This window comes from Schistocerca americana, chromosome 2, assembly GCF_021461395.2.
Source record: "Schistocerca americana isolate TAMUIC-IGC-003095 chromosome 2, iqSchAmer2.1, whole genome shotgun sequence".
In the NCBI taxonomy this organism is placed as follows: Eukaryota; Metazoa; Arthropoda; class Insecta; order Orthoptera; family Acrididae; genus Schistocerca; species Schistocerca americana.
Window position 1 is genome coordinate 245,321,738 of NC_060120.1, and position 26,073 is coordinate 245,347,810.

Genomic DNA, 26,073 nt, shown 5'->3' on the forward strand with positions numbered 1-26,073 from the left:
ATTCGCACTATGAAATGATTTATTTCATCCAGCAAATGTAATTCAATCAAACTACACAGATATTGCTCCAACAAGTGAAAAAGTACAAAAATTAACTCTCTTTAGAGTGTTACAATGGTTCGATATTTTAGTGAGTGCCTTGCTTTCAAAGATATTCTACTAAATCAAACAAACAAAAAAAAAGAAAAAAACGGTAAACAGGTCGAAATAATTGAGTCACTGCAAACACTGAAATTAATGCACCTGAACTTTGCAAGTGCCAAAATTTTATTTGCGTTAGGGCTGAGCAAATGATGTTCGTGTTCGAACAGGCTCGAGATTTCCCGCTACACCGCAGCGTTCGATATAATATCAAGCTTGTTCGAACAATCACGTAACATTTGACTCACACACACACACACAATGCGAATGTGATGGATACTTAAGAAACTAGGAACTAGTACAACACTACGCTATAGCAATGTTTAAAATTTGACAATTTCGTGAATCACTGGACGAAATGGCATTCCACCCTACTACTGCACAACTCCTGTTGTGTCTGAACAAATTATCTGGTTCTTATACATTACCGACATGTATTAATATGTAGGCTAAAATTTAGTATAGGTAAAAGAAAGGATGAAAATGTTGTTCCCTAGAATATAACTTGACTGAATCCAGGACAATATTTTATTCATTTATGTGAGATTGTAATGATTTACAAAGTAGTTTACAAATAAACAGTTCAATCCCTGTTAATGTATTGAAATTAAAGGAAGAAATGTCACCATATTTAATCTGTTCGAAAACAAGACGGCAACATTTAGCTGAAAGAGTCCGGAAAATTAAACAAGACTCAAATGCCGAACGAACGAAATACGTATAATAAATTGTCATATTTATCATGAGAATGAATTACAGCGGCTAGATCCGACTCTGAAATAGTTCCATGAGATATCACTAGATCTCGGGGCGATCGAAAGTTCGAGAATTGGACGATCTTAACGGCAATTTTTCATTTGTTAATTAGTTGTTGTTATTAAGCATGATCTACATCCTTGAGGACATTTCAGTCCATGTTTCACAGTTATTTTTATAATTAAAACCCAAAGTGCATTAAAAACGTTAAGACAGGTCGTTGGTAGTACCAGCGAGCGTCCATAGATTGAAAGCTAAGCAAGATATCGAACAGAACACGATATTTCCCGAACTGTGACGTGAACTGTTCAAACAGTTCGTCATGTTCAAACACAGCCTTAGTTTGCATTTCCTGTTCATCCGTTGCTGTAGAGAGATTTTTTCAAAGTATAATTTCACTGTTAACAACCAGATATAACCAACGAAAGGGAGCTTCAGGGCCTGCACATGTTCGATATTTATCGACAAAAGGGCTGTCAACTTCAGAATGGAGAATCTTATCGAACTGTCAGTATTTGACTCGGAAGTTCAGTATGTATTCACAATGCTAAGGATATTTTGAGATTCATCAATACTGCTTATCAATATTTCGAGTACTGTCAATACGCAGCCTCAGACGGTCAGTACGTTGATAGTTTGACAATATTCAGAAGCGTCCGATCCCGCCCGTCTGCTTAGACCCATGACATCACAAATATGGCGGAAACGACCATAAACCACGATTCCAATATGGCGTATATAAAGTCGGTACGTACACATTACGAGGACGAAAATACGTCGAAAAACACACACACACACACACACACACACACACACACACACACTTTCCACAAAAAGCCTAATGACACTAACGGGACAAGCGCGGGAAATGGGGTATTTTTGGGTGGGGGCAAACTAAATATAAACAAATTCAGACACTCACCCCCATACAAAACCACACAAAACGACGAAAAAAACCGACATTACAAAACTCCCCAAATACCACTAAACACGATATCTTCTGGAATCGGACACTTCCCTTGACCTATATACCTCAACAGCAGCTCCCGATCCCATAAATTATGATCAAACACTTCCTTTGACCTATATAGCACAAAAACATCTCCCGATACCAATATCAACATACACAGCCACACATTGGGATCGAACACTTCCCTTGACCTGCGCACTGTTAATTTTATCCGTTATACCCATTCCTGAACAAAAACATCAACCAATTAATTTTACTAAAATTACCACATGATCTACAGCGAACAACACTAAATTAACCTTCACACAAAATCGTTAACTCACTGAAACGAATTCCACTACAAACACAGCCGACACTCAAACAATTCTGGATAATGAGCAAAAGCAAACTGAGCCCATTACACCACACAAACGAAAACCCTGAACATACCACCAGAGAGCACAACAAACCACAACACGGCGACATATACAACCATGCCACACTCACAAGCCAAACTCTGCGCCGTCATGACGTCACACACAACACCCGTATGTCACGGGTCAAAGCCGACGCGTGGGATCAGACGCTTCTGTCGGCCCCAGCATTACAGGGTATCCTCATTATCATAAGTTCTCTTCCATTCCATCCACTGTAAGTGTTCTGCATCAGCACAGTCAGCATGATTATGTTAGTTTCAGGGGTGGCCGAATGCCCTATCTGTCACCACTCCATTATACCCCCTCCCCTTCCATGTGGGGGAGAATATGTGTACCCCAGCTGCCTGCATGCAATGTTATTAATGTGAAAGTGGACAAAAGTTTTCTAAGTGTTTGGAAATAGATTGGTATTCAATTAGTGAGATGTGGGGAAACTACCTAAAAGTGACACTGAGGCTGGCCAGCACAGTGACCCTCATTGTTAATCCATCAGGCAGATTAGATCTTTGAACAGCACACCTCCCATCCTGGAAGTAGTGCTTTAACATAAACATTTATCCATGCAGTTAAAAGTATTAAATATTGGTCAACATATTAATATTTCTGTCAATTCAGGCACTCTAATTGGCCATCTCACTAAGAGCTTTCTTAGAGTGTACCAGCTGTACATTACTTAGTCTATGAACAATAACTTTTTATTTATTCTTTTGGTGGTCTTACTGAATCAGTGGTTTAAACAACACATCCATCTTTAGAACTGACTAAATCATACCCATGCAATTGTGAGACAGATGACGATAAAATCGTATCGTCCATAGTTTGTTTGCTGCAGAGTCTAGGAAAGTGCAGAGAATGGTTGCCCACTAATGTAAAGATATTATTAGCAACTAATGATTTGCTGATATACAAAAACAAATAACAAAAAGCTGTGTGTGTTGATGCTAGACAAATGTAAAATACCTAACTTTCTTTCAGTGTCTGATACTGCAAGAAGTAAATCCTGAGCACTTACTGACAGGTTTTGTCTAGATCACAGTATGCTTATTCCATATGGTGCATTTTAGCCATAGCTATCATCAGACCAACCAAAATATAGATTGTATGTACATTTAAATAGCTTTAAAGTTCAGTTCTGTTGTTGATGCAATACGTTCTATCTATGCTTCTGTTTTTTATCATCTGAGGACAGCTGTAGCACTAGGAATAATCCAGGCTATTTGTGTGTGCAAGTGCCAAGACTGATACCCAAATTCCATAAGTGTCTCCTGTCATATGTATTTGTTTCTATGTAGTACTTTAATTTGGTCTCTTGGCTCTGCTTCTGCCCTGTCCCAGTGTAGTACATGGGGTGACCATCTACCATTAACAACCACTGTGTTGAATTTCTTTTTCTAGTCTGCTTGTGTTCCCAAAAATTCATACACTGTACCATCCATACTCTAGTATTGATACCAAGTGACATTGCAAGGGTGAAGAAACTGTACTTCTATTTGGGTGATGGCTGTTCATGATAAGCTTTCAGGACATGCAAACATAGATTTCCTGTGATTTTCACAAATCAAGTAAGGTAAATACTGGGATGACTCATTTTGAAAGGACACCATCAATTTCTTTCTCCATTCCAGTCTTAGTGATACTTTGTCGAACCTTCATGTTTTATAATATATTTGCATTTGGGTCATTCTCTTTGTACAAGTTTATAACCCTCTCTAACATAAATCATATTTTTCTCAGAGTCTGCCAGTTCTGTTTGGCTATCTGCATATTTAATCATACCAGTCCCAACTGAGTGAGTCACCATGATTGGTAATTTCACACAGTGATTTTAAGTATGGTAATACATAATGCAACATTTTGAACTATAAAACAATATTTTTTGTGATTCACTCTTCTGTCCCATCAGTTATTTACAACACTTGTGAAAGCACACTGCAATATGAAACAAAAATCAATAAGTTCATAATAAAATACAATAATTGCTTTGGAATATAAGAAAATTAAAGAATTTGCACAATTAAATCACTGTGCATGCAGGTTAAACAAGATGCAGGTCAGTCTAGCATAAGACAAGTATGATAATATTGAAAGAAGATGGTGAAAACCACTGTAGATGGTTGGCTGAATAAGTATATCAGGCTGCTGGCACCAAAGCTTTACTTCACTGTAGCAAGCTCATACACAGGCAACAGCTTCCATAGCAGTAAGAATAGTCTGCTTCATTATCAGGCAGAGTTCATAAAGTGGTTGCATCCAGGGAAGCATCAATTAGATCAGAATACAACATGAGCTGACTCACAGAGAATAAGTGTGCTCGTGGCCACAATTGCTCATGGCCACTTAGGCATAAATCAGCCAACTATATGATCTCACATGATCAGCTGGCCCTTGCCAGACACAGATGTAATGAAATTTGTCAACTGTTCCACATAGTCCATCAATACTTTTTATGGGGTTACGAGAATATCAGTATTTTTAAAAATAAATGTTCAGCATTTGTGTATGGTATAGCTGGTTGCAGCTTCCAACATGTATGTTGTTTCATTTTCATAACGTTAAGAAAATTCCATTGTATGCCAACAGACAAATATTTGTAACAGTGGAGGTTAAACATTATCAGTAATTGCATTAAACTACAATTGTAAGCCATTTTAGATGTAATACTCTACGAAGACTTCCTTAGATCTTTCCAGGAATTACACTCTTCAAATACATGCAACCACATTGCTGCTGCATGTTTTCTAATGTCATCTACCCATCTTCCATTATAATTTTATGGACACTAACAAAGAACATCCCTTGTCAACCTAGAATTGGCTCACTTTCTTACCTGTCTTGTGTACATCAATTTCATTTTCAGTTAATGGGACAGAAATGTGCTATAGCAGTAAAAGAAGAATGAATTTGTGTGAGTTGTTAACAATCAGCCATCTACAATCAATGAACAAATGAATTGTGCTGGAATCACTGTTAAAATTAGGACGTTAAAATTAGGACGCAGAACATGTAATAAATACATTGAACTCTAGAATGAGATTTTCACTCTGCAGCGGAGTGTGCGCTGATATGAAACTTCCTGGTAGATTAAAACTGTGTGCCCGACCGAGACTCGAACTCGGGACCTTTGCCTTTCGCGGGCAAGTGCTCTACCAACTGAGCTACCGAAGCACGACTCACGCCCGGTACTCACAGCTTTACTTCTGCCAGTACCTCGTCTCCTACCTTCCAAACTTTACAGAAGCTCTCCTGCGAAACTTGCAGAACTAGCACTCCTGAAAGAAAGGATATTGCGGAGACATGGCTTAGCCACAGCCTGGGGGATGTTTCCAGAAAGGTCCCGAGTTCGAGTCTCGGTCGGGCACACAGTTTTAATCTACCAGGAAGTTTCACATTGAACTCTGTTTTATCTTGTATATTAGCTATCATCATTAATATTTATGAAAATTATCAAATTTTGAAAATATAATGCAATTGGATCTACTCACCAGGCAGTGACAGGAGAACACATATATGAAAGGTATTAAAATTTGCAAGCTTTCAGAGTCAGTGGCTCCTTCTGTCAGAAGGAGTGAAGGGAAAGGAAAAGAGATGAAGGAAAAGGACTGGGAAGGTTTAGGAAAAGGGGTAAAGTTTGGAAAAGGCATCCAGGATCCTGGGTCAAGGGAGAGTTACAGGATTAGATGAAATGGAAAGATGTCTCTTATTTCGGATCCAGTAACTCTGAGGGTAAATTGCCAGCCATTAAAATTATGCATGCTAAAACTATCCAGCATACTTTTAGTGTGAATTAATGCTGTGAAACTCTTTTCATTACCTATCTTGGTCTTTATTTTCTTGTAATTACTTTATTTTGTACTTCATTACAGATAGAGGAGAACTCAACAACTCGTGATCACTTCCCTGCATTATTTAGAGGGTCAGAATTGGTGGTAGCAGGGCGCCTGTCTTCCGCAAATGATCAAAAACAGTTGACTGAAATATCTGTCTCAGGAGATGGAGCAGCAGGAGAGGCACACTTTCACAAGCTACGTCCTCTGTGGCTAGTTCCTGAACCTCGCCCTGATGATTCACCAGGATCAAAGAGGTACTGACTACATAATTTGTAAGTTCCTGACAACCATATTATAAGTAAACAAGCGGAATGATGTTAAGAAACCTTTTGTTTCAATATTATGATCATCATTTAGAAAAAAGATAATAGTTTTTCACTACCATTATTTGACATAAAGTCCCATGATTCATTATTTAATTAAAATGGGTTTGGTTTCACATGTAACAGATTAATTACAGTATTAGAGTAGTTTCAGAAGTAAGGTTCTGTCACAAAGAAAAGCATAGACAAAATAATTTGCTAATTAAGAATGTAATATTGCAAAACGTGGATGAAACACCAAAAAGAAAAGAGAGTAATGAAACTAACATGTAAAATGCTGCAACATACCAAATTGTCACACATTTCAAGTCCGTATAAAATCTAGTGCTGTTTGGAAACTTCATCAGAGTATGTAACAGACTTGGTAGTCAGGGCAGAAGATAAGTCTGCTTCATTGTAAGTACTTTATTTATAAGCACAACCAGTTTCGAAGCGGAACACTCCAGATATTTATTGCTAATAGAGTGGCTGTGTTGTCGATGTCATTACAATTTATCATGCAAATTATCCATGGAACCTAAAACTAAGTATCTGAACAGCTCTGTAAGATAGTAATTAAATTCCCAAACGTTTCATCATTCAGTTTATCCTTCTATTCAGTCACGATACTGTACAGATGCTGTCATAACTGATAGTCTGTATGGCTGTTTAACTGGTTTTAATCATATTGCTTTGAGCTTTATTTATATGCTTTACCACTGATTATTTATGTAATGAGGTAATCCACTACTCTAACTGTTAATGATCATAGCAACTTCTGATTCTGAAGTGAAAATGGCTACATGTATATCAGTTTAATAGACTATTCATTACATTGTGAAAAGTTGAAAATGCTCATGGCTGGGACTGCATCAGACAGTGCCGGTCTACTTACAAGTCTCACTTTAAAGATTTTTTCCCTGGTTTATTCACTCATTTGTGAATGCTGTTGAGGCAGCACTAGTAACAGATGACAATATCACATACAAATAAGATGTTCACATAGTTTTACAATGAATCAAATTTTCATGTTGCACATTCCCACAGTCTGTTGTTACTGTGAGAGAAGTGATTCCAGGTCAAGACAATGCCAGATTTAATTGTCATCTCACTAGCTTTCTGGACAGCAAGAATACCTCCAGTCATTATCAGCCAAAATATTTATTAGGCAAGCATTATATTGACATCTTGAATATTCAGGAATCCAACCGGATGTTCGCATCATTCTCTCATGATATTTCAACAGCGTGCCTCGCTGTCAGCCCAGGTAGCACCTGAAGAAGACAGCGAGGCATGCTGTTGAAATATCTTGCGAGAACGACGCGAACATCTGGCTGGATTCCCGAATATCCAAGATGTCAACAGATCGCCAGGAAAGCATGAAGAATTACAAGCATTCTATTGTTACTTAAGCCCACTGAAGCTTAAAATTTCATCTTCCCCTTAGAGTATTCGCCTTTGGAACATTTTTATTTATAATTATAGCTACCAATTCTGCTTTTTGCCTGCATCATTTGACACAATTTTGATAAACTGTCTTTAGGTCTTTTAATTTCTGCAATTTTTAACATTAGAGATGCTACTGATACTGATTGCTGTCAAAGCACTTGGACAAAGTAGGTGGATTTCAAACAGCTGTTATGTTTTTCTCACTCTAATAATCATAATAAATCTGGCCATAAACTGTAGGTGATTAAACATCGAAGTGCTATAGAAGTGTTTGAATTGTAAACTTGGTGTGGACCATATCATGTGAAACAGCCTCCTTTAGACAGTCACTTTTCAGCCAGATTGGATGGAAGTGCAACTACTGATGGCATCTTGGCACAGGAAAATACGATTATGCTTTGCACTTTGTGAGGCAAGCATTAGGACGCAGGCAGTCATAGCCCTTTTTAAATGATTGTACAGTGAGTTATCAGAAATATGAGGAATGGGATTTTCAAATGACCGAATTGATGCTCCTTTGACTGCAGCGGAGTGTCACATCTGTAAAATTTATGTTTTAATACGAAACACATTTGATTGTAACATCCCTAGAAGACTCTTGCTCCACCTTATTGTTTGCTCTAAACCCAACACATGTTATTTGAGTGTATACTATATGATTTCATTGTCAGTTTGATGTCAGTGCTTTCAGCAGACTCATGCCAAACTTTGTAGTTTGCTGTTAATGAAACAGATGGGATTTCAACATATAGCCGATTATTTCACTAGATTCTTCATATTCATATTTTGCTTTAGGAATATGTAACTGTTACAGAGAGCAGTAAATGGTATGTGTCTCATGGGTTAAACTAATAGATTTCATGTACAGTCAGGTGCTGATAACTGCTTTTTCTCCAGTTTCTGACTAAAGATTAACTTCCTAGGAACTTTGTTGCATTAGATATTTTAAATATTTTCTCATTTGTGTTCAACTATGTTGGAATGTGACATACGGCAATAAATGCTCCTTTACAGGCATGCCCCTTCTCTGGAACGTCTATGGGCTTTCCTAACAGTGCAACAGCTGCTTGAGAAGGTTGCTGTGGCTGGGGCCCTGGATGAGACACCTGTATACCCATGGCAGGCACCAGACCATGATGACAAGAAGTTGGACAATGCCACAGCAGCAGCCAAGGCCAAGGCACTCAAACTGTCACTGCAGGTGTGTGTTATGGATAGTCCAGCAGTTCAGTTTTAAGGTTGGTGAGTAGGAGTCCAGGGGGAAGAAATAAAAACTTAGAGGTTTGCCGATGACATTTTAATTCTGTCAGAGGCAGCAAAGAGCTTAGAAGAGCAGTTGAGTGGAATGGGCAGTGTGTTGAAAGGAAGCTGCAAGATGAGCGTCAGCAAAGCAAAACAAGGATAATGGAATGTAGTCACATTAAATCAGTGATGCTGAGAGAATTAGATTAAGAAATGAGACAGAGTAGTAGATGAGTTTTCCTATTTGGGAAGCAAAATAACTGATGATGGCCAAAGTAGGGAGGATATGAAGTGTAGACTGGCAATGGCAAGAAAGAGTTTCTGAAGAAGAGAAATTTGTTAATATTGAGTATAGATTTAAGTGTGAGGAAGTCCTTTCTGAAAGTATTTGTGAGTGTAGCCATCTATTGAAGTGAAATATGCATGATACAGTTTTAGACAAAAAGAGAATAGAAGCTTTCGATATGTGGTGCTGCTGAAGATTAGACAGATAGATCAAATAACTAATGAGGATGTACTGAACAGAATTGGAGAAAACAGAAATTTATGGTACAACCCAACTAGAAGAAGGGACCTGTTGGTAGAACACATTCTGAGACATCAACAGATCACCAATTAGTACTGGAGGGAAGCGTGGAGTGTAAAAATTGTAGAGGGAGACCAAGAGATAAATAAGGTAAGCAGATTCAGAAGGACGTAGGTTGCAGTAGTTGCTAGGAAATGGAGAGGCTTGCACAGAATAGAGTAGCGCAGAGAGTTGCATCAAAACCAGTATTTTGACTGAAGACCTAAACAACAGACTGTGTAACTATGACGAACTTGCTTGTTTGCACCTGCCCAACCCCTCAGCCCTTCTCACTCTTTTTAACCTTTTCATCACTGCCAGAATAAGGAAAGGTTCTTTGTTATTTCCCTCATTTCTCAATGCTGCTGATTGTTGTTAAAGACTAAAAATCATTATTATTCATGGCCTGATTTTGTAGGTCCTTGCAAGGGGCTTCATGGAACTAATATCTGGTGCAAAAGGAAAATATGTTAGTTATAAATTGAAGTTGAAAGCTTATGACACAGAAGGCAGTTTCTGAGGAAACATCATGTAATTATATGGAAGAGAGGGGAAAGGTATAGCTGAGATGACAAAATGCAGGAAATCTTCTGCCAGAACCTTAGGAAAATAGGAAATCAGATAAAGCAATAGATGATACAAATGTATGTTCTCTTGGGAACAACTGAATGACTCATTCCAGTAACATATACCTACTGTCCATTCACTTTTCTTTTGGACTAAGTAAGAATGAACCTGTGACCTACCTGACTATTCCATCTACTGTCATGCTTCTTCATAACTACATCTTTGTTATGATGTATTAAAATCATAAACTAATTAATACCATACATTCCAAGTGCTCTTTGAAGGAAGACACTGTCCAATTTTCATATTTATAGGTTAGTTTTAGCTTCTTCATCAGTTTAAAAATGAATGAAATGTAGAAAATCTCACAACATTTTCATGGTTATAGAAATTTGAATTACAGACACTAATTTGAAAACTCTGACAGCCTGTTTTCATGTACACAAAATATATGGCAAACCTTAGTTTTTCCAAAGATAAATTATATTTTACTGAAAGTTCAAAATTCAGTGACAAATAAATATTTCTTTACTGCTACTTTCATTCATCTCATAACTACCAGTGAATTTTCTGTCAACCCCTATCACAATTCTCATTTATAAAGCTGACTGAGTAAATAGGTAAACTGAAAGAGGATGTGCAATTGTGTTCCTTAAAATTTTAGCACCCAGTTAAAATTTTATTGTTTGTTTTGTTTCTTGCAGTATTCATTCGTCACTAAACTGACATCTCTGGTAGTAGTGAAACCAAATCAGACATCCAATGTGTCAGAAAGTGTGCAACCTGGTAAGTAATGTTTGAACAAGTTGAGGATATAATAAATATAGTTTCTTTTAGAGCTGACAAGTAACGGTATCTCTATCTCGCTCTCTCTCTTTCACACACACACACACACACACACACACACACACACACACACACACACACACACACACACACACACACACACACACCAGTTACATCTCTCGGCAGGTTGTTTCTCAGCGTTTACTTACTTTTTCGGGTCATTTTGATGAATCCTGTGGGATATGTGATTCTTTTCCCTAACCCACAAAATCCCTTCTAATTTTCTCAGTTCTTTTCCAAACTATTGTTAACTTTTTGAATTATAGTATTTAGTTTTCATTTATTTATTATGGAAAGGATTTATATTAAAGCAGAATTTGTAAAATGGTACTAAGCTACTCATTTCGAAGTATTTTCGCCTGCTAGTTCCTCCTACATGGAAATCTAGCTCTACCTTCCAATAAAATGTCACATATTGTATAACTGAACATAATTTACCGTATTTACTTGAATCTAAGCTGCATTCAAATCTAAGCCTAACCTGAAAAATGAGACTCTAAATCAAGGAAAAAAAATTTTCCTGCATCTAAGCCACACCTGAAATTTTGAGACTCGAAATTCAAGGTGAGAGAAAAGTTTTAGGCCGCACCTCCAAATCGAAACAAAGTTGGTCCATTATAATATGAGACATAATTTAGGTCGAACTAATGACGATACAGCTACAGTAGTTTGGTTCGAGTCATAAGCTTAGCAGTTAAGCTTTACCAGGTAGCCATTGCAATGCGTCAGGCGCTCCGTCCGTATTTATACGGGTAGCCTTCCTTTTTCACGTGCTTTGTCTGGTTAGAATTGATTGCATATTTTTCTTTGATCAGATAAGTGCCGTTCTCTTTGTTATAGGTGTTTACGTCACTCTAAGCTGAAAATGCATTACTGTATTGTGTATTGTGCCATGCATTGTTTGTCACTTTCTGATAAACAGTGTTTACGACCTGTCACCGCTCACTGCATGGCTTGCTTTTGTGCACGGTACCGCCGCCTACAAAAAAAAAAAGAGAGAGAGAGAGAGAGAGAGGAATCATCTCATTAGCGAAACAATGGCAAGAGACTGCTATTTGTTGTTACTTACACTGCTGCTTTCTTTGATAATGATCAACAAGAACCAAATAATAGACACTGTATGATAGAAGATGTTCTGAACGACAGTTTAGCAAAAATTTTTGTCCGTTTGAAAATCTTTGCAGGTGCCTCTTTAAGTGCATTACATTCTACACCGAAATTATTCATCTTAGATTTAAAAATCTAGTGAATTGCTGTGCTTTATTTCTGACTGTATCACTATCAGGCATAAGAATAATACGAATATAAACATGACATGATATGCATATTCTTCAGCATTTGCTGTTGTCTCACTCTAGTTTCATAGTTTATTAGGCAGACAGGATTTAAATGAGATAACTGCAAACACAAAAGAATACATGACAAAATGTTTATATTCATATTATTCTTATGGTGAAGAGAATACTGCGTGTGATTCACAATTCATAAAAGTTCATATTAGCAACCATCTCTTCTCACAGGTAGGAAAAAATTCAGAACGTAGAGTTTCCCATATTGACAAAGATCCCAAACAGTCTTGCCAGTCGGATTTTCATAGTACATTGAAATGCTGCTACATTCGAAGATGAACAATACAAAATTTGTATTTCCTTCGTTGGATAATGTGTGAAAATTCAGTGGTCGAAACTCGGGGCAGAGAAAAAAAAAAGCTTATCTTCCACCTTTTTTTTACTGACACAGAGGTTTTGGCGCCAGTATTTATCTTTGTGCCTGCAAAGCATGCCTGTGTAGCACTACATATATTCGATGGCAGGAGGTAGTTGTGGCGGGACCTACCAACATTTTTCAGAACTTCTGCTTACTTTGCACTCGATTCTAAACTGCAGGTGGTTTTTTGGATTACAAAAACAGGAAAAAAAGTGCGGCTTTGATTTGAGTAAATACGGTACTTATTTTAGCTCCCAAATAGATTGCTAAACATCAATGTAAGTGTGCAGCATCCAGGAAGTTTCTTGAATTTTAAAACCGAGATCATCATCCCACTGACAACAAAGACATTAGAGACAGAGCACAAATGCAAGAATGGTTAGGATAAGAAATTGGCCATGTCTGTTTCAGAGGAACTATTGTAACATTTGCCTTAAGTAATTTAGGGATTTTTGGAAGATCTAAAATGAGTTCACAGTCAAGCATTTAAACACTAATCCTCCAACACAAGTGTCAAGTTTTGTAGCCATTGTTCCATTCAAGCAGCAATTATTCAAAAGTGATGGCATTGCCCTCAAATGTTTAAAATCTGCTAAACTCATGAAACAAATCCCTTAAAATAGATTTTCCCAGTGTTACCTGACCTGTCAAGATGTATGTTTGCAAATTGAGTGCACTGAACATGGGTTTTAGCATTGATCACTATTTACTTGCTGGGCAAATGAATGAATCATTTCTGTGAAACCTCTCACAGATAAAAATTTAAAAGTTCTGACTTGTTTTACTTTTTGATATTAAGCCTTGTGTTATCAATATTTGCAATAATAAGGTATAACAATCTCAGTAATTAATCTTTGATTCAGCAAAGTATAAATATAATTTTAAAAAACACCTTACTAAAGCGTGTAAACAATATTAAGGATGGCCCTGAACATTTCTGCCATCACCCTGTTATGTAAATTCATGCAAACTATGGTAAGGAACACAGAATAAATTTGTTCACTTATTCAACTAAATATATATTCACATTTACCTGATTAGAAACAACTTTTCAAGTGCATTGTATTCAGGAACATATTCAGGTCCTTTATTATTCATCCATACCATCCTCATAGTCATAAAATCATCCCTGAAATGCATTTTCTGCACGAAGATTCCACATGTTACTACTTAGTTACTACTATTGGCAGCTGTTTTTCCAATATTTATATGCACACATCCTGGCAGTGCCCATTAGTGAGAATCAAAAGTTAGAGCTGAAGCTTTCATTTCTCACTTTATCTTGGAACTATCAGTTACTGGGAATAATGCTTATCTCTTACCCTGTTGCATGTGATAACTCTGTTCTCATTGTTTATAGCAGGGGCCTTCAATTTATCTGACACATTTGTTGTACTGAAGGCACATTCATTTCCAAAAAATGTAAAATTACAATGAGACCAGACCATCACTCACCTTCAGTATGAAAAACAGATATGTTCTTTTCTTGGTGACAAAAGGAGGATAGACTGGGGAAGGCTGGAGAGCATGGGCAGGTCATTCAGACGCAAGGTTTTCATGCATTTACACCTTTTGCCTCCCCTCACTCTTATCCACACCCTCCCAACAGTTGGGAACTCGTGGTCTGAGTAACTAGCTGCTCCTTTCCCACCTTCCCCAACCTAACACTCTTTCTTCCCTGACACTAAGCACTGGCCATTCATTCTGCCCCCTGTTAATTTTACATTAATTATATAGTCATTCATGTTCTTTTTACTAGCATTTACTTTGGAATACTGCTAAATTATATTAAAATAAAACTGTGAATCATAAGATATAAAGGAAACATCTTGTGCTCAGTTAGGAAAAAAAAGCATTTTCTTTCTTTTTTGTAATGTCATCAATGTCTCACTTTGTTTCCAGTTTCATCATCCAGTGGAAGCTCAAACTTTGCTAGCCCAGCTCTTATGTTGAGTGCTTTTGGTGAGTATGAAAGAACTGATTTACAAAAACCATTGGTTTCATTTAATGTGTGAGTATGACATCTGTTTCTGATACTTGCATGTTATTGGTAGTTCTTGGAAACTACAAACCATCACTTTTTGTTAGATTAAGAAGTGAGGTATTTGACATGAATGATCTTTCACACCTTTTGTCATAGCTTTGTGTGGTATTATTGATCATTGTAGCTACAGTCACCCTGTTTTACACTGAAAGTATATCTGGGGGAATGTGATCTTAAGTATATGATTAGTCTGAAAAGTTGTTGGATATTCAGGCAGGTGGCATCAACCAAATGGCCCATTTCAACAATGACACTTAGCCATTCTTAGAACAAAATAATACATCTATAGAGATATAGAGACATTTTATTTCTGTGATTTTTTTTTTTTCATATTTGGACTCTTTACCTACAGTTATGTATTTGTATATAATGGTATCTCATTAGTATGTCCATCATTGCAACATTTTCACTTGTAGTACATCCATTATGGAAGTCCCAGTCCCAATTGCATTAATTACTTGTTTAAAATGACTTGCTTATATATTCTCCCTCCCAGCTTACCATTTCCTATTTGGCGGTTGGTTGCTGCAACTTTGCCACCGAGAGTTCTGGGAAAGGTGGGAGTAGGACGTTTGCAGCCATGGGGTGAAGGAACATGCAGGGAGGCAGTTCTGTTTAGGGCCGGCAGCTTTGTGCATCAAACAGATCATTTTCTGTTGTAGAAATGATGCATGGGAATAGTTTATATAGGTTGGCAGTAGCCGTCAAAACTTCAGAATTCTACAGGCGAGTACTAAGGAAAGGCAGGTGTGAAGTTGTGGATAAACAATAAACTAAACATTTATTAGCATGTAACTCAGTTGATGGTATTCTTTGTCCATGTTTAGCAATTGATTGATTCTGTCTGTGATCGTTTTTGGTTGAATGGTGGACAAAAATTCACCGATGAGGCATGTGGATATTGCACAAAAACTGAACATTCCTTCATCAATGTTAAATGCAATAGTGATCTAATAAAAACAACTGAAGTGGCATGTTTGGAAGGAGGACACAGCAAATGAAAACAAGTGTATGACAGCCAGTTTCCAGAACTGGAAAATGTGGCACTAAAGTTGATCAAAGACACTCAATATTTTGACTGATGGTTTTATTATTCTTGCTAAAGCAAAATATTTGGCACAGAAAGTTGGACTCACAGATTCCATATTGGATTTAGCCAATTTTGACATATTTGACACATTTTTGCTTCTTATATACTGAAGCATAATTTTTAGAACTTCTGGGTGTGATATTCCAAATACGTTCCTGAAAAGGCACATTTTGAATTATAATTTATTGTGATAGCATGTAAGGAAGTGTGATCATTTATTACCCCAAATCCTTAAATTTGGTACCCTTAATTCAGCATTTCCAATTTCCACCACCAAAAAAATAAAAAAAATAAAAAAAAATTGTTACCAGATTCAAACAGTGGAAAATCCAGTATGGAATGTAACAATATTATGACAATGATATTGCTACTCACTGTATAGTGAAGATGCTGAGTTACAGGTAGGCACAACAAAAACACTGTCAGAAAGTGAGCTTTTGGCCACCAAGGCCTTCATCATAAAAGTGTGTGTGTGTGTGTGTGTGTGTGTGTGTGTGTGTGTGTGTGTGTGTGAGACGTTAACAAATTCAGTAGTTTTCTATTAGATCCCACTGCACTTCATAGTGCACATCAGAAGGTATGTTATACAATTATTAATAATAGTATTGCTATTACATTCACATATTTAATTTGGAGGGACTTGGTCAAGGGAAGGAAGTCCGTATACAATATGGTTCTTAATGTGCTATGTTATATTATTCTTCTATTCCTCTTCCATGATGTCTTTAACAGATGACCTACTATCCTGTCTCTTCTCCTTGTCAATGTTTTCCTTTCCTCACTGATACTTTGGAGAACTTTCTCATTCCTTACCATATCAGTCAACCTAATTTTCAGCATTCTTCTTTAGCACCACATCTCAATTCCTTTGATTCTCTTCTGTTCCAGTTTTCTCACAGTCCATGTTTCACTACTATGTAATGTTGTGCTCCAAACATAAAGTCTCAGAATTTTCTTCCTAAAATTAAGGCCTATATTTGATACTAGTAGACTTCTCCTGGTTAGGAATTCTGTTTTTGCCAGTGCTAGTCTGCATTTTATGTCATCTTTGCTTCATATATCATGGGTTATTTTTCTGCCTAGGTAGCAGTATTCCTTATCTTCATCTACATTGTACTCAGCAATCCTGATGTTAAGTTTCCCACTGTTCTCATTTCTGCTACTTCTCATCACTTTTGTCTTTCATTGATTTACTCTCAATCCATATTCTGTACTCATTAGACTGTTTGTTCTCTTCAACAAATTTTGTAATTCTTCTTTACTTTCACTGAGGGTAGCAAAGTCATCAGCAAATCTCATCATTGATATCCTCTTACCTTGAATTTTAATTCACTCTTGAACCTTTCTTTTATTTCTGTCATTGCTTCTTTGATGTATAGAGTTAGCAATAGTGGTGAAAGACTACATCCCTGTTTTACACCCCTTTTAATCCAAGCACTTCTTTCTTGGTTTTCCACTCTTATTGTACCATCTTGGCTCTTGTATATTTCCCATCTTTACCTATAGCAGATCAGTATTTTTTGCAGAATTCTGAACATCTTGCACATTTTCAAATGCTTTTTTTCAGGTCAACAAATACCACAAATGTCTCTTTATTCTTCTCTAGTCTTGCTTCTGTTATCAGCTGCAATGTCAGAGATTCGTCTCTGGTGCCTGTACCTTTCCTAAAGCCTAATTGATCATCATTTAACACATCCTCAGTTTTCTGTCCCTATATATACTTATTTGGTGGTAAGGAAAATTGTGGCAGGATGTAAATAGTTTGAGCAAAGCAGATCACTCTCTGAACAATAGAATCACTGAGGATTGGTAGAGGGAGAAAAGGGTGGGAAGTGGGAGGAAGGGTTGGAAAGGGGTACTTAGTAGTGTGGAGGGAGGCAGCAGATATGTGGGATAGAAATGCAACATACAGGATCTGGAGCTGGTAATTTCGGACAGTGCAAGGTGGTGACATGGAGGCATGGATTGTGAGGGGGTGACAGGACAAAGGAAGGGAAGACTGTTGGGTAGAGCGTCTGGGTGCAGTGAGTTGGTGGAAACTGAGGCCAAGAGGATTACAGGAGCAAAAGATGTGTTGTAAGGGGAATACCCACCTGCAAAGTTCACAGAAACTGGTGCTGATTGTAAGGATCCAGAGGGTGTGGGCTGTAAAGCAGCTGTTGACTTGAGCACATTGTGCCCAGCTGTGCGTTCCATCACTGGATGGTCATCTCTGCTCTTGTCCACAGTTTGGCAGTGGCCATTCATTCTCGTGGACTTATTCCCTAGAATATCCTAACAGTATTTAACAAGAATATTTATCATATTTTTTGCAGTGGTACGTGGATCATATCCCTAATCCCTTTATGTAGATGAAACTAACCAGTTACAAACTTAGAGACATCTCTAGATTCCTTTAACTCCTTTATGTTTATCTGTTGAGGATACCAACAAAAGAAATGAGCAAAAGTTTTTCATGTTTATGGACTTCATGATTGATCATTGTACTGTACAGTTCAGGATTCTCCGAATTGGTGGAGGTACCATCTGCATAGGACAAGTCATTACCCTCCCAGGTGATTCTACTTGTTCCACTTCATACAGTTGTATAAAAATATTTCTAGGTGTTCAATTGATATGTTGCAGTCCAGAGCAGTGTCACTAATGGCTAGAATTGGGACCTATGGTATATTTTCCTTCGTTTTGAGTACACCCTTTTACATTTAATCCATATTTAAGACAAGGTGCCACTTATTATATCAAATAAGCTTCAGGGGTGTTGCAGCATGTGGTAATAATAAAAGTATTCTACAAAAAATTAGCACCGAGAGTATTATGTTTAACCATGTCTAGCAAAACGTATTGATTGTAGCTATAGCAATCTATTGCACCATGTATTTTTGTTAATCACTTCTGCACATTGCATTCCGTGACCATATTATTCCATGATGTATGAGGTGTGATCAAAAGGTAATGGGAATTTTTTAAATTTTGTGGCCTTTATTAATCTGATTTCTACAGTTTTTTTTATCATGTTGGTACCGGTACACATGTTCCTGATGTATGTTTGCATTTTCATCTGTTTTTAATATTTAATTTATTGTTGACAGGTTATATCTGTTTTCATGTGTTCAGTGAATTTTTAACTGTGGAAAAGCTGGATCAAAGAATTTGATTAAATTTTGCGTGGAAAAATGGAATAAAGAGAAGCACAAAATTTTAAATGTTGATTGAGGCTTTTCGTTTATGAGTCAAAGAGGATTGAGATTATGCTTAAGGCAATGACCATTCTGGCTAGCATATTAATTGCTGATGACAATGTAATGTAATTTGATATATTTTCAAAAATTGACTTCCTGAGTGATGTCTGTATGACATTGTATTTGGTCAAAATTCAACAATTTTGGAAAAAACATTGCTGCTACACATTCCATGCCCAAAACATCCACAGAAGTAGTAAAGAAAGGGATTCTGAAAAATAATCGAATCACCTTCAGAGAGGTTGCAGATGATGTCTTTTCGCTCATGCCAAGCTACTTCTTTGGATGTTTTGGGCATGAAATGTGTAGCAGCAATGTTTTTTCCAAAATTGTTGAATTTTGACCAAATACAATGTCATGCAGACATTACTCATAAATTGCTGAATGAAGTCAACAACAACCCGTAACTCCTAAAGAAGGTGACAAAACATGGGTGGGGAATGCCTGAAGAGCCAAGACCAACAAAAATTGGAAAAGTTCAATCACATGTGCAGGTTCTTCTCACTATTCTCCTAGATTACAGTTGGGTAGTGCATCAGGAGTTTGTTAGTCATACGGTCAATAAGGAATACTACGTGGAAGTTTTGCACCATTTGCTTGAAGTAATCCAAAGAAACCAACCAAAATTGTGGCAAGGCACTCATGGAAATTGCATCACAATGATGCTCTTGCTCACACCTCAATGCTTGTTCATGATTTTTTGGCAAAAAACGAAACCATTATGTTGCCTCAGCCCACTGTATTTGCTGAACATGCCCCCCACCCCCGTGACTTCTTTCTATTCTTGAGGCTGAAGAGATCCATGAAAGGATATCGTTTTGCCAGCATTGATGAGATAAAAACAGGTTCGCTGGAGGAGCTGAACGCCATAACAAAAATGAGTTCCAGAAGTGCTTCCAAGGCTGGAAAAGGGATTGGCACAAGTGTGGTATATGGAAGGGGGATTACTGTGAAAGGGACAAAGTTGATGTTGTTGAATAAATCGGAAGAAAAACAAAAATTCCCATTACTTTTTGATCCCATATTGTATGTGAGGAGATGTGACCCCTAACACAGCATGAAAAAACTGCCATGCATATGCTCCACAGAAGTAGTACATATGTACTGAGTGAGATATAGGCATCTGCAAGGGTTGCTGCCACCCTCCCCCTCCACTTCAACCCCCCCTCCTCTCCCCCCTCTCCCCTCCCCCTCCCCCTCACCCTCCTCCTCACCCTCCTCCTCCCCCTCCCCCTCCCCCTCTCAAATCCCACCCCAAAACCTGGAGCAAAGTTTTTTTTTACTCATAATAGTATTCTGTCAAATTTCAGCAATGATTGTGTGTGACTCTAGTCAACTGTGTATCTAACATTCCTGAATGTGAAGGGAAATATTGTGTCTTTAAGAACGACTATAACGTTTTTTCACTCTGTTGACCAGAAATTATGTCCATCGCTTATTGCAGCAACGGTTTTGGTATTGCTCTGTAGTCAAGACGGGTGGAAACCATTACAGAACTGTGTCGTAACAGTGTCAAAAACTATTGAAGTGCAGAAAGGGACCAGCCCCTACAACCTGCATTGGCATGTGTATTCAGATTTCAGTTCCTAGTGTAACATAAACATGGTTGCAGTAGATATTTGTCATTCATCCCCAACTTCTCTATGGATGCTACATCCCCATCAAGTGCAGTGGATACACAATAGCAGTTTACCCTTTGTCTGTCGACATAGATCTACATCAGCTTTCTGATTGTACATTCGGTATCAGGCAATAAAATTACTGTAGGACAGTCATGCTGTAATCTATGGAGCCAAATACATCAGTCAAAAAAAACCATTTCATGGGCTAGGGTAAAAGAAGAAATGAGAAATTTCGAGGTTGAAAAGCTTCATCTAGTATAATGGCCCTGAGTTACACTTTACCCAATCAGCTCAAAAAAAAATTTAGCTTAGAAAAGCATGTTTTTTCCATTCATAGTTATTCCAGTATAAATTAAAGTATGTAAATATGAAAGTAATGCAGTAAATCCATGAACATGATGAGCTGCGAAATTCTGTGTGCAAACAATGTCGTCAGAGTCAGATGAGTATTTTTAAAAGTTTATCCCTGTTCCTCCACTTTGAGGAACATTAAAGAGAGATTATGTGTTCTTTATTTTTGTTGGCATTCAAGAGAATTTTCTCAGTCATTCTTTTTTAAATTTCATTGCCAGCCTAACATTATTGGATTATGAATTAATTTTTGTGCAATATTTTCTAGCTATATTTCTTAACTTGTTGGTTTTTAAAGTGGAATTCTATATGCTACTGAAATATGCTTGTCACTTGGATTATCGAAGTAATCTACCTTAAAAAGTTCCAGGGGAACAACTGTCAATTGTTAGAGATAACATAAATTTTGTATACATGCCACCGGTATTAGTTCTTTGCGAGGGACACATTTTCAAACTCACCAATTCAGTTATATGAAAAATGGCAATTTTAGAATCTTGCACCCTCTTGGATAAATTTCTTTGATTGCCCATGTAAATGGGATGATGATAATTGAAGCAATTATAAACAAACTTCTGTTGCAAGCAATATGAATTTTAATTGATGAAACATAGAATAAAGCATAAATGAAAGGTTACTATGCTATTAGCTTTCAGAATAGTCATTCAGTGAAAGAGGAGAAATTGTTTGAGAAAATGAGGCCATTAAAACGGTTGCACAGCAAATTTGCTAAAGACCTTGGAAGATGAACTAGGGCAGTAAAAGAAAGAAATAAATGCTTATTGTAATGCATATTTCAACTTTTCTAGTAAGCTGCCTTGCGATGAGCAGTAGTTTTTATGTTCTTCAAAAAATGCCTATTAATTAGTAAGATTATTGTCTTGTGTTTAGAGTCTTCATCTTGAAACTGAACTACTATACAGCAAAGCTTCAGTAACAGACAGCTGCATTACAGAAAATTCCATCCTTACAAAACAATGTGTTGATCAATGTTTCTTATGAATAACACTTATTTATTACCAGTTGTGCTGAAATATGGTTTTAGCAGTGGTTTTAATCAGCAACAGACCCACACTAGTTTTCTCTATAAAATGGAGATCTTCTTCAAGACAGATATACAAATAAATTTGGTAGATTAATACTTATTATGGAAGCTTGTACACTTAAAGAGGTGATGCATATTACTGAAGCTCAAATATAATTGTATAATAGCAAGTTCCTTACTTAGGAAGAAGCATGTAGATGATTCTAAGAACTGTAAGGTTCTGTCTTAATTTTCCAACAGCACCCGATCGTTTTGGGCAAGCAGGGGCTCCTGGTGCTGCAGGACTTTCAGGGCCTCCATCATATGCATTTGTTGGGGCTCCCGCATTAGGTATCCGGCCAACACAAGTTAACAGACCACACTATTATACAACAATTCATGGACCTCCACCTCCACCACAACCATCAACAACAATGGCAGCAACGTCAACTACTACTCATAAAAGTACAGGTAACAGATGTTCCTACTAATCTGTGCAATGTATAGGCATTTAATTTTGTGCTCCTGTTATTATTGAGTATCTTCACACTTTTTTGTGTAAGAGCTCATTCAAAAACCACTGGTTGCAAGCACACCTTGTTACCTTTTCTAAGCTAAGAACAGAAAAATAATGCATTACCTTTACTTATGTTGCTGCTTTCTGATTTTCCATGTAGTTTAATTTATTATATTCAATTTGTAGCTACAAGAATGTATTGAGCAAGCAATAAAGGAAAGCTAGGCAAAGTATGGAAAAAATTAAAACTCTGAGAGAAGAAATAAAAACTTTGCTGTTTGCCAATGACATGTAATTTGCAGAGATTGCAAAGGGCTTGGAAGAACAGTTGAATGCATTGGTTGATGTTATGAAAAGAGGTTATAAGATGAACTGCAACAAAAGTAAAATGAGGGTAATAGAATATAACTTGATTAAATCAGGTGATGCTGGTATAATTAGGCTGGTGAAGCCAACAATGCTTCACCATTGCTTAATATGTATGCTAAATGTGTGTGGGAATTGGATATATGTCCTAATCTCCTTTTTTTCCCCCCCTTCTCCCAGCTCATATTATTGTGCTCCCTCTCTTCTCTTTGTGCATCACCTCCTCCTTCCACTCTTTCTGTCCGTCACCTCCTCCTCCTCCTCCTCCTCCTCCTCATCCCCCTTCTCTGTCCATCTCCTCCATCCCCCCTCTGACCATTTCCTCCCCTCCCCTCCCCGCCCCCCCCCCCCCCTCTGCTCTCTGTCAATCTCGTCTCCTCCCCCTCCCCCCCTCACCTTCAGACTTGTTTATTGTTATTGCAAACAAAACCTTGATTGAGAATTGAGTTCACTTAAAATGAGTGGGTAAATCAGTTGGGATCATGCGTATGTGGAGTGCAAGAGACATCTCCAGCTGCTGGATCTGTGTGAGTAGTAACTTCAGTGACAGTATTTATGAAAGTTTAATCTGTGAACGCAAATTCCTGTATTCTGTTAGAACAGACTGGGAAGAACATAACAAAACAGCATATTGCTGTATATACAATTTTTGTTTAAATTTTGTATATGGAAAAAGGATATATATGAAATATAAAAATTCTCTAATGGTTTAAATGCCCTGCTATTGATGTTAAAACTGACTATGAGAAAGAAAAGAAAACTGTACATTTTCACTGCACAGCATTTTCTTTCTCAGTCATATTAAACAGAAAACTTGTACACTGCTGCATAAAAAATATAGCTTATGTTTACTAGAGTAACATGTTAAAAGCTAAAGTAAATAGGTCAAGAACTTTTCTAGATTTTTGGTAACACAGAATATCTTGTGTTTATATAGTAGTGTAGGTTAGGAAAAGTCACACTAAACCTACTTGATAAGTTTGCTATTTGAGTATTAAAACAACTGACAGCTAAAGTAGAAAGGTTGTAAAATGCAGACCAGCATTAGCAAGAAAAGCATTTTTTGGAAAAGAGAGTTTTTAATACTTAAGTAAATATACATGCTAGGAAGCTTTTTCTGAAGGTGTTTAGAGTGTAGCCTTGTAAAGAGTGAAACATGGATGATAAACAGTTCAGGCAGGAAGAGAATAGAAGATTTTGAAATGTTGTGCTACAGAAGAATCTTGAAAATTAAATGGTAAGATCAAATAACTGATGAGGAGCTACTTAACTGAATTAAAAAGAAAAGGAAAGAGATATCACTTGATGGAATCAGTTGACAGGATACATCCTGATGCATTTCAGGATCATCAGTTTGCTAACAGCAAGGAGGAGGAAGGGGTTGAAAATTGTAGAGGGAGACCAAGGCTCGAATACAGGAAACAGATTCAAATGGGTGTAAGCTTCTACAATTATGTATAGGTGAAGAGGTTTCCATAGGATAGAGTAATGTGGAAAGGAAAGGTTGCATTCTTTTCAGGGAACACTAGTGAAAAAATTTAGGGGACCAGATTTGAGGCTGACTACTGCCAACATACGTTTAGTGCAAGGACCATGAACATAAGATAAGAAAAATTAGGGCTTGTATGAGGCATATAGATAGTCAGTTTTCCCTCACTATATTTGCTAGTGGAATGGGAAAAAAATGAATAGCAGAAGTACAGTGTACCTTCTGTCATGCAGTGTGTGGTGGCTTGTGGAGTATTTATGTAGTTGTAGATGTAGTTACTGAAATATCTTTTTTGCAGTGAAAATGTGCATTGTTTTTATACTGATTACTGAATTACTGGACAGCTCTTAAAAATAAATTAATTACTTGCCAGTATGTTGGATGTTTGTCGATGATGTTTTGATCATGGCTACTGGATTGACAGACAATATTGAGTGATACTGAAAATGTTTATGCTAAGTAGGAATAGGTGATATCCAGAAAGTAGTAAATTTGTTAACTTCCATGTCAGGAGATTCTTCTATCAAAAAAACAGAAAGGATTGGAAAAAGAATAAAAGTACCTAATGGTATAGGAAAAGTCATGCACGACACTAAGGAGGGAAATGGACTGTTAGAACTGGACAATATTTGAAAACATGAGCACTTAGAACTTGCAGACAGTGAGCAAATCAAAGATGAGGAAGTTTGTTATGAATGCACTCAAAAGAGTGGTGATGGCAGTTGTGGTAGTAGTGGAAGTGGCAACCAAATCACTGAAACTACTGCTAAGAAAACTGGAAGCAACACGGGTTTTATATAAAATCCAGTAAATAAAATATGTTGTGAAAATGAAGATAAAAGCAGCATTTAAGCCTTTGTTAGAGAATGTGTTTGGCACCATTATGAAATGCTCCTTGAAATGCTTTGCTGAGGGCTGAAATCATTTAATATCTAAATTTAAATCTCTCTTCCAAAAGTTTAGTTTGGTTCATTTCTGAAGTCCGCAAATGTTGCAGCTGCACCACACATCATCCCACAGGAAGACTTGATGTGGCTCAAAAGTGTCAAAGTTGGCAATGACACTATCAATCTACCAAACATTTCAGGCAGCATGGAGACATACAAGCTTGCAGTCACAGAGGTGAGCATAAATAACCTGCAGAAACAATGTGTCATTATTGCAATTTCTAAACGTGATTATACATTCTTTAAAAGCTATCTTGTTAAACGTCTATATCAAGTTTCTATCATCCTTTTTACAGGCAAACTTGGAACATGAAATATGTGTTGGACACGATCCTGAGATATCTAGCCATTGCCGTTATTTGAAATACTGTGCACTTGACGTATTTGCATCCAATTTGACATTATATTACAACACTCCATACTTCTGCTCTATTAATGGGTAAGTATTAGTTATTGCATTATTGAAAACATCTTTACTAATTCAGAAGTGTGATGGAATAAGGTCATCTGGAGCAACTGGGGGGAAGCACAAGTATATGATGTGCAACATTGAAACAGTAATTTACTTACTTTTGTAACCGTTTTACTACTAAATA

The 26,073-nt window shown here is 37.1% G+C and overlaps 1 protein-coding gene across 1 annotated transcript in view; it reads left to right on the forward strand.

The window, feature by feature from the left end:
* Positions 1–26,073, forward strand: part of LOC124593923 (inter-alpha-trypsin inhibitor heavy chain H4-like) — a 209,945-nt gene that overhangs the window by 175,231 nt on the left and 8,641 nt on the right. The window contains exons 10-16 of the mRNA XM_047132272.1: positions 6,147–6,364; positions 8,876–9,062; positions 10,940–11,021; positions 14,691–14,750; positions 22,420–22,629; positions 25,528–25,652; positions 25,774–25,916. Coding sequence (XP_046988228.1) covers positions 6,147–6,364; positions 8,876–9,062; positions 10,940–11,021; positions 14,691–14,750; positions 22,420–22,629; positions 25,528–25,652; positions 25,774–25,916 — 1,025 coding nt within the window. The remainder of the gene's footprint in view (positions 1–6,146; positions 6,365–8,875; positions 9,063–10,939; positions 11,022–14,690; positions 14,751–22,419; positions 22,630–25,527; positions 25,653–25,773; positions 25,917–26,073) is intronic.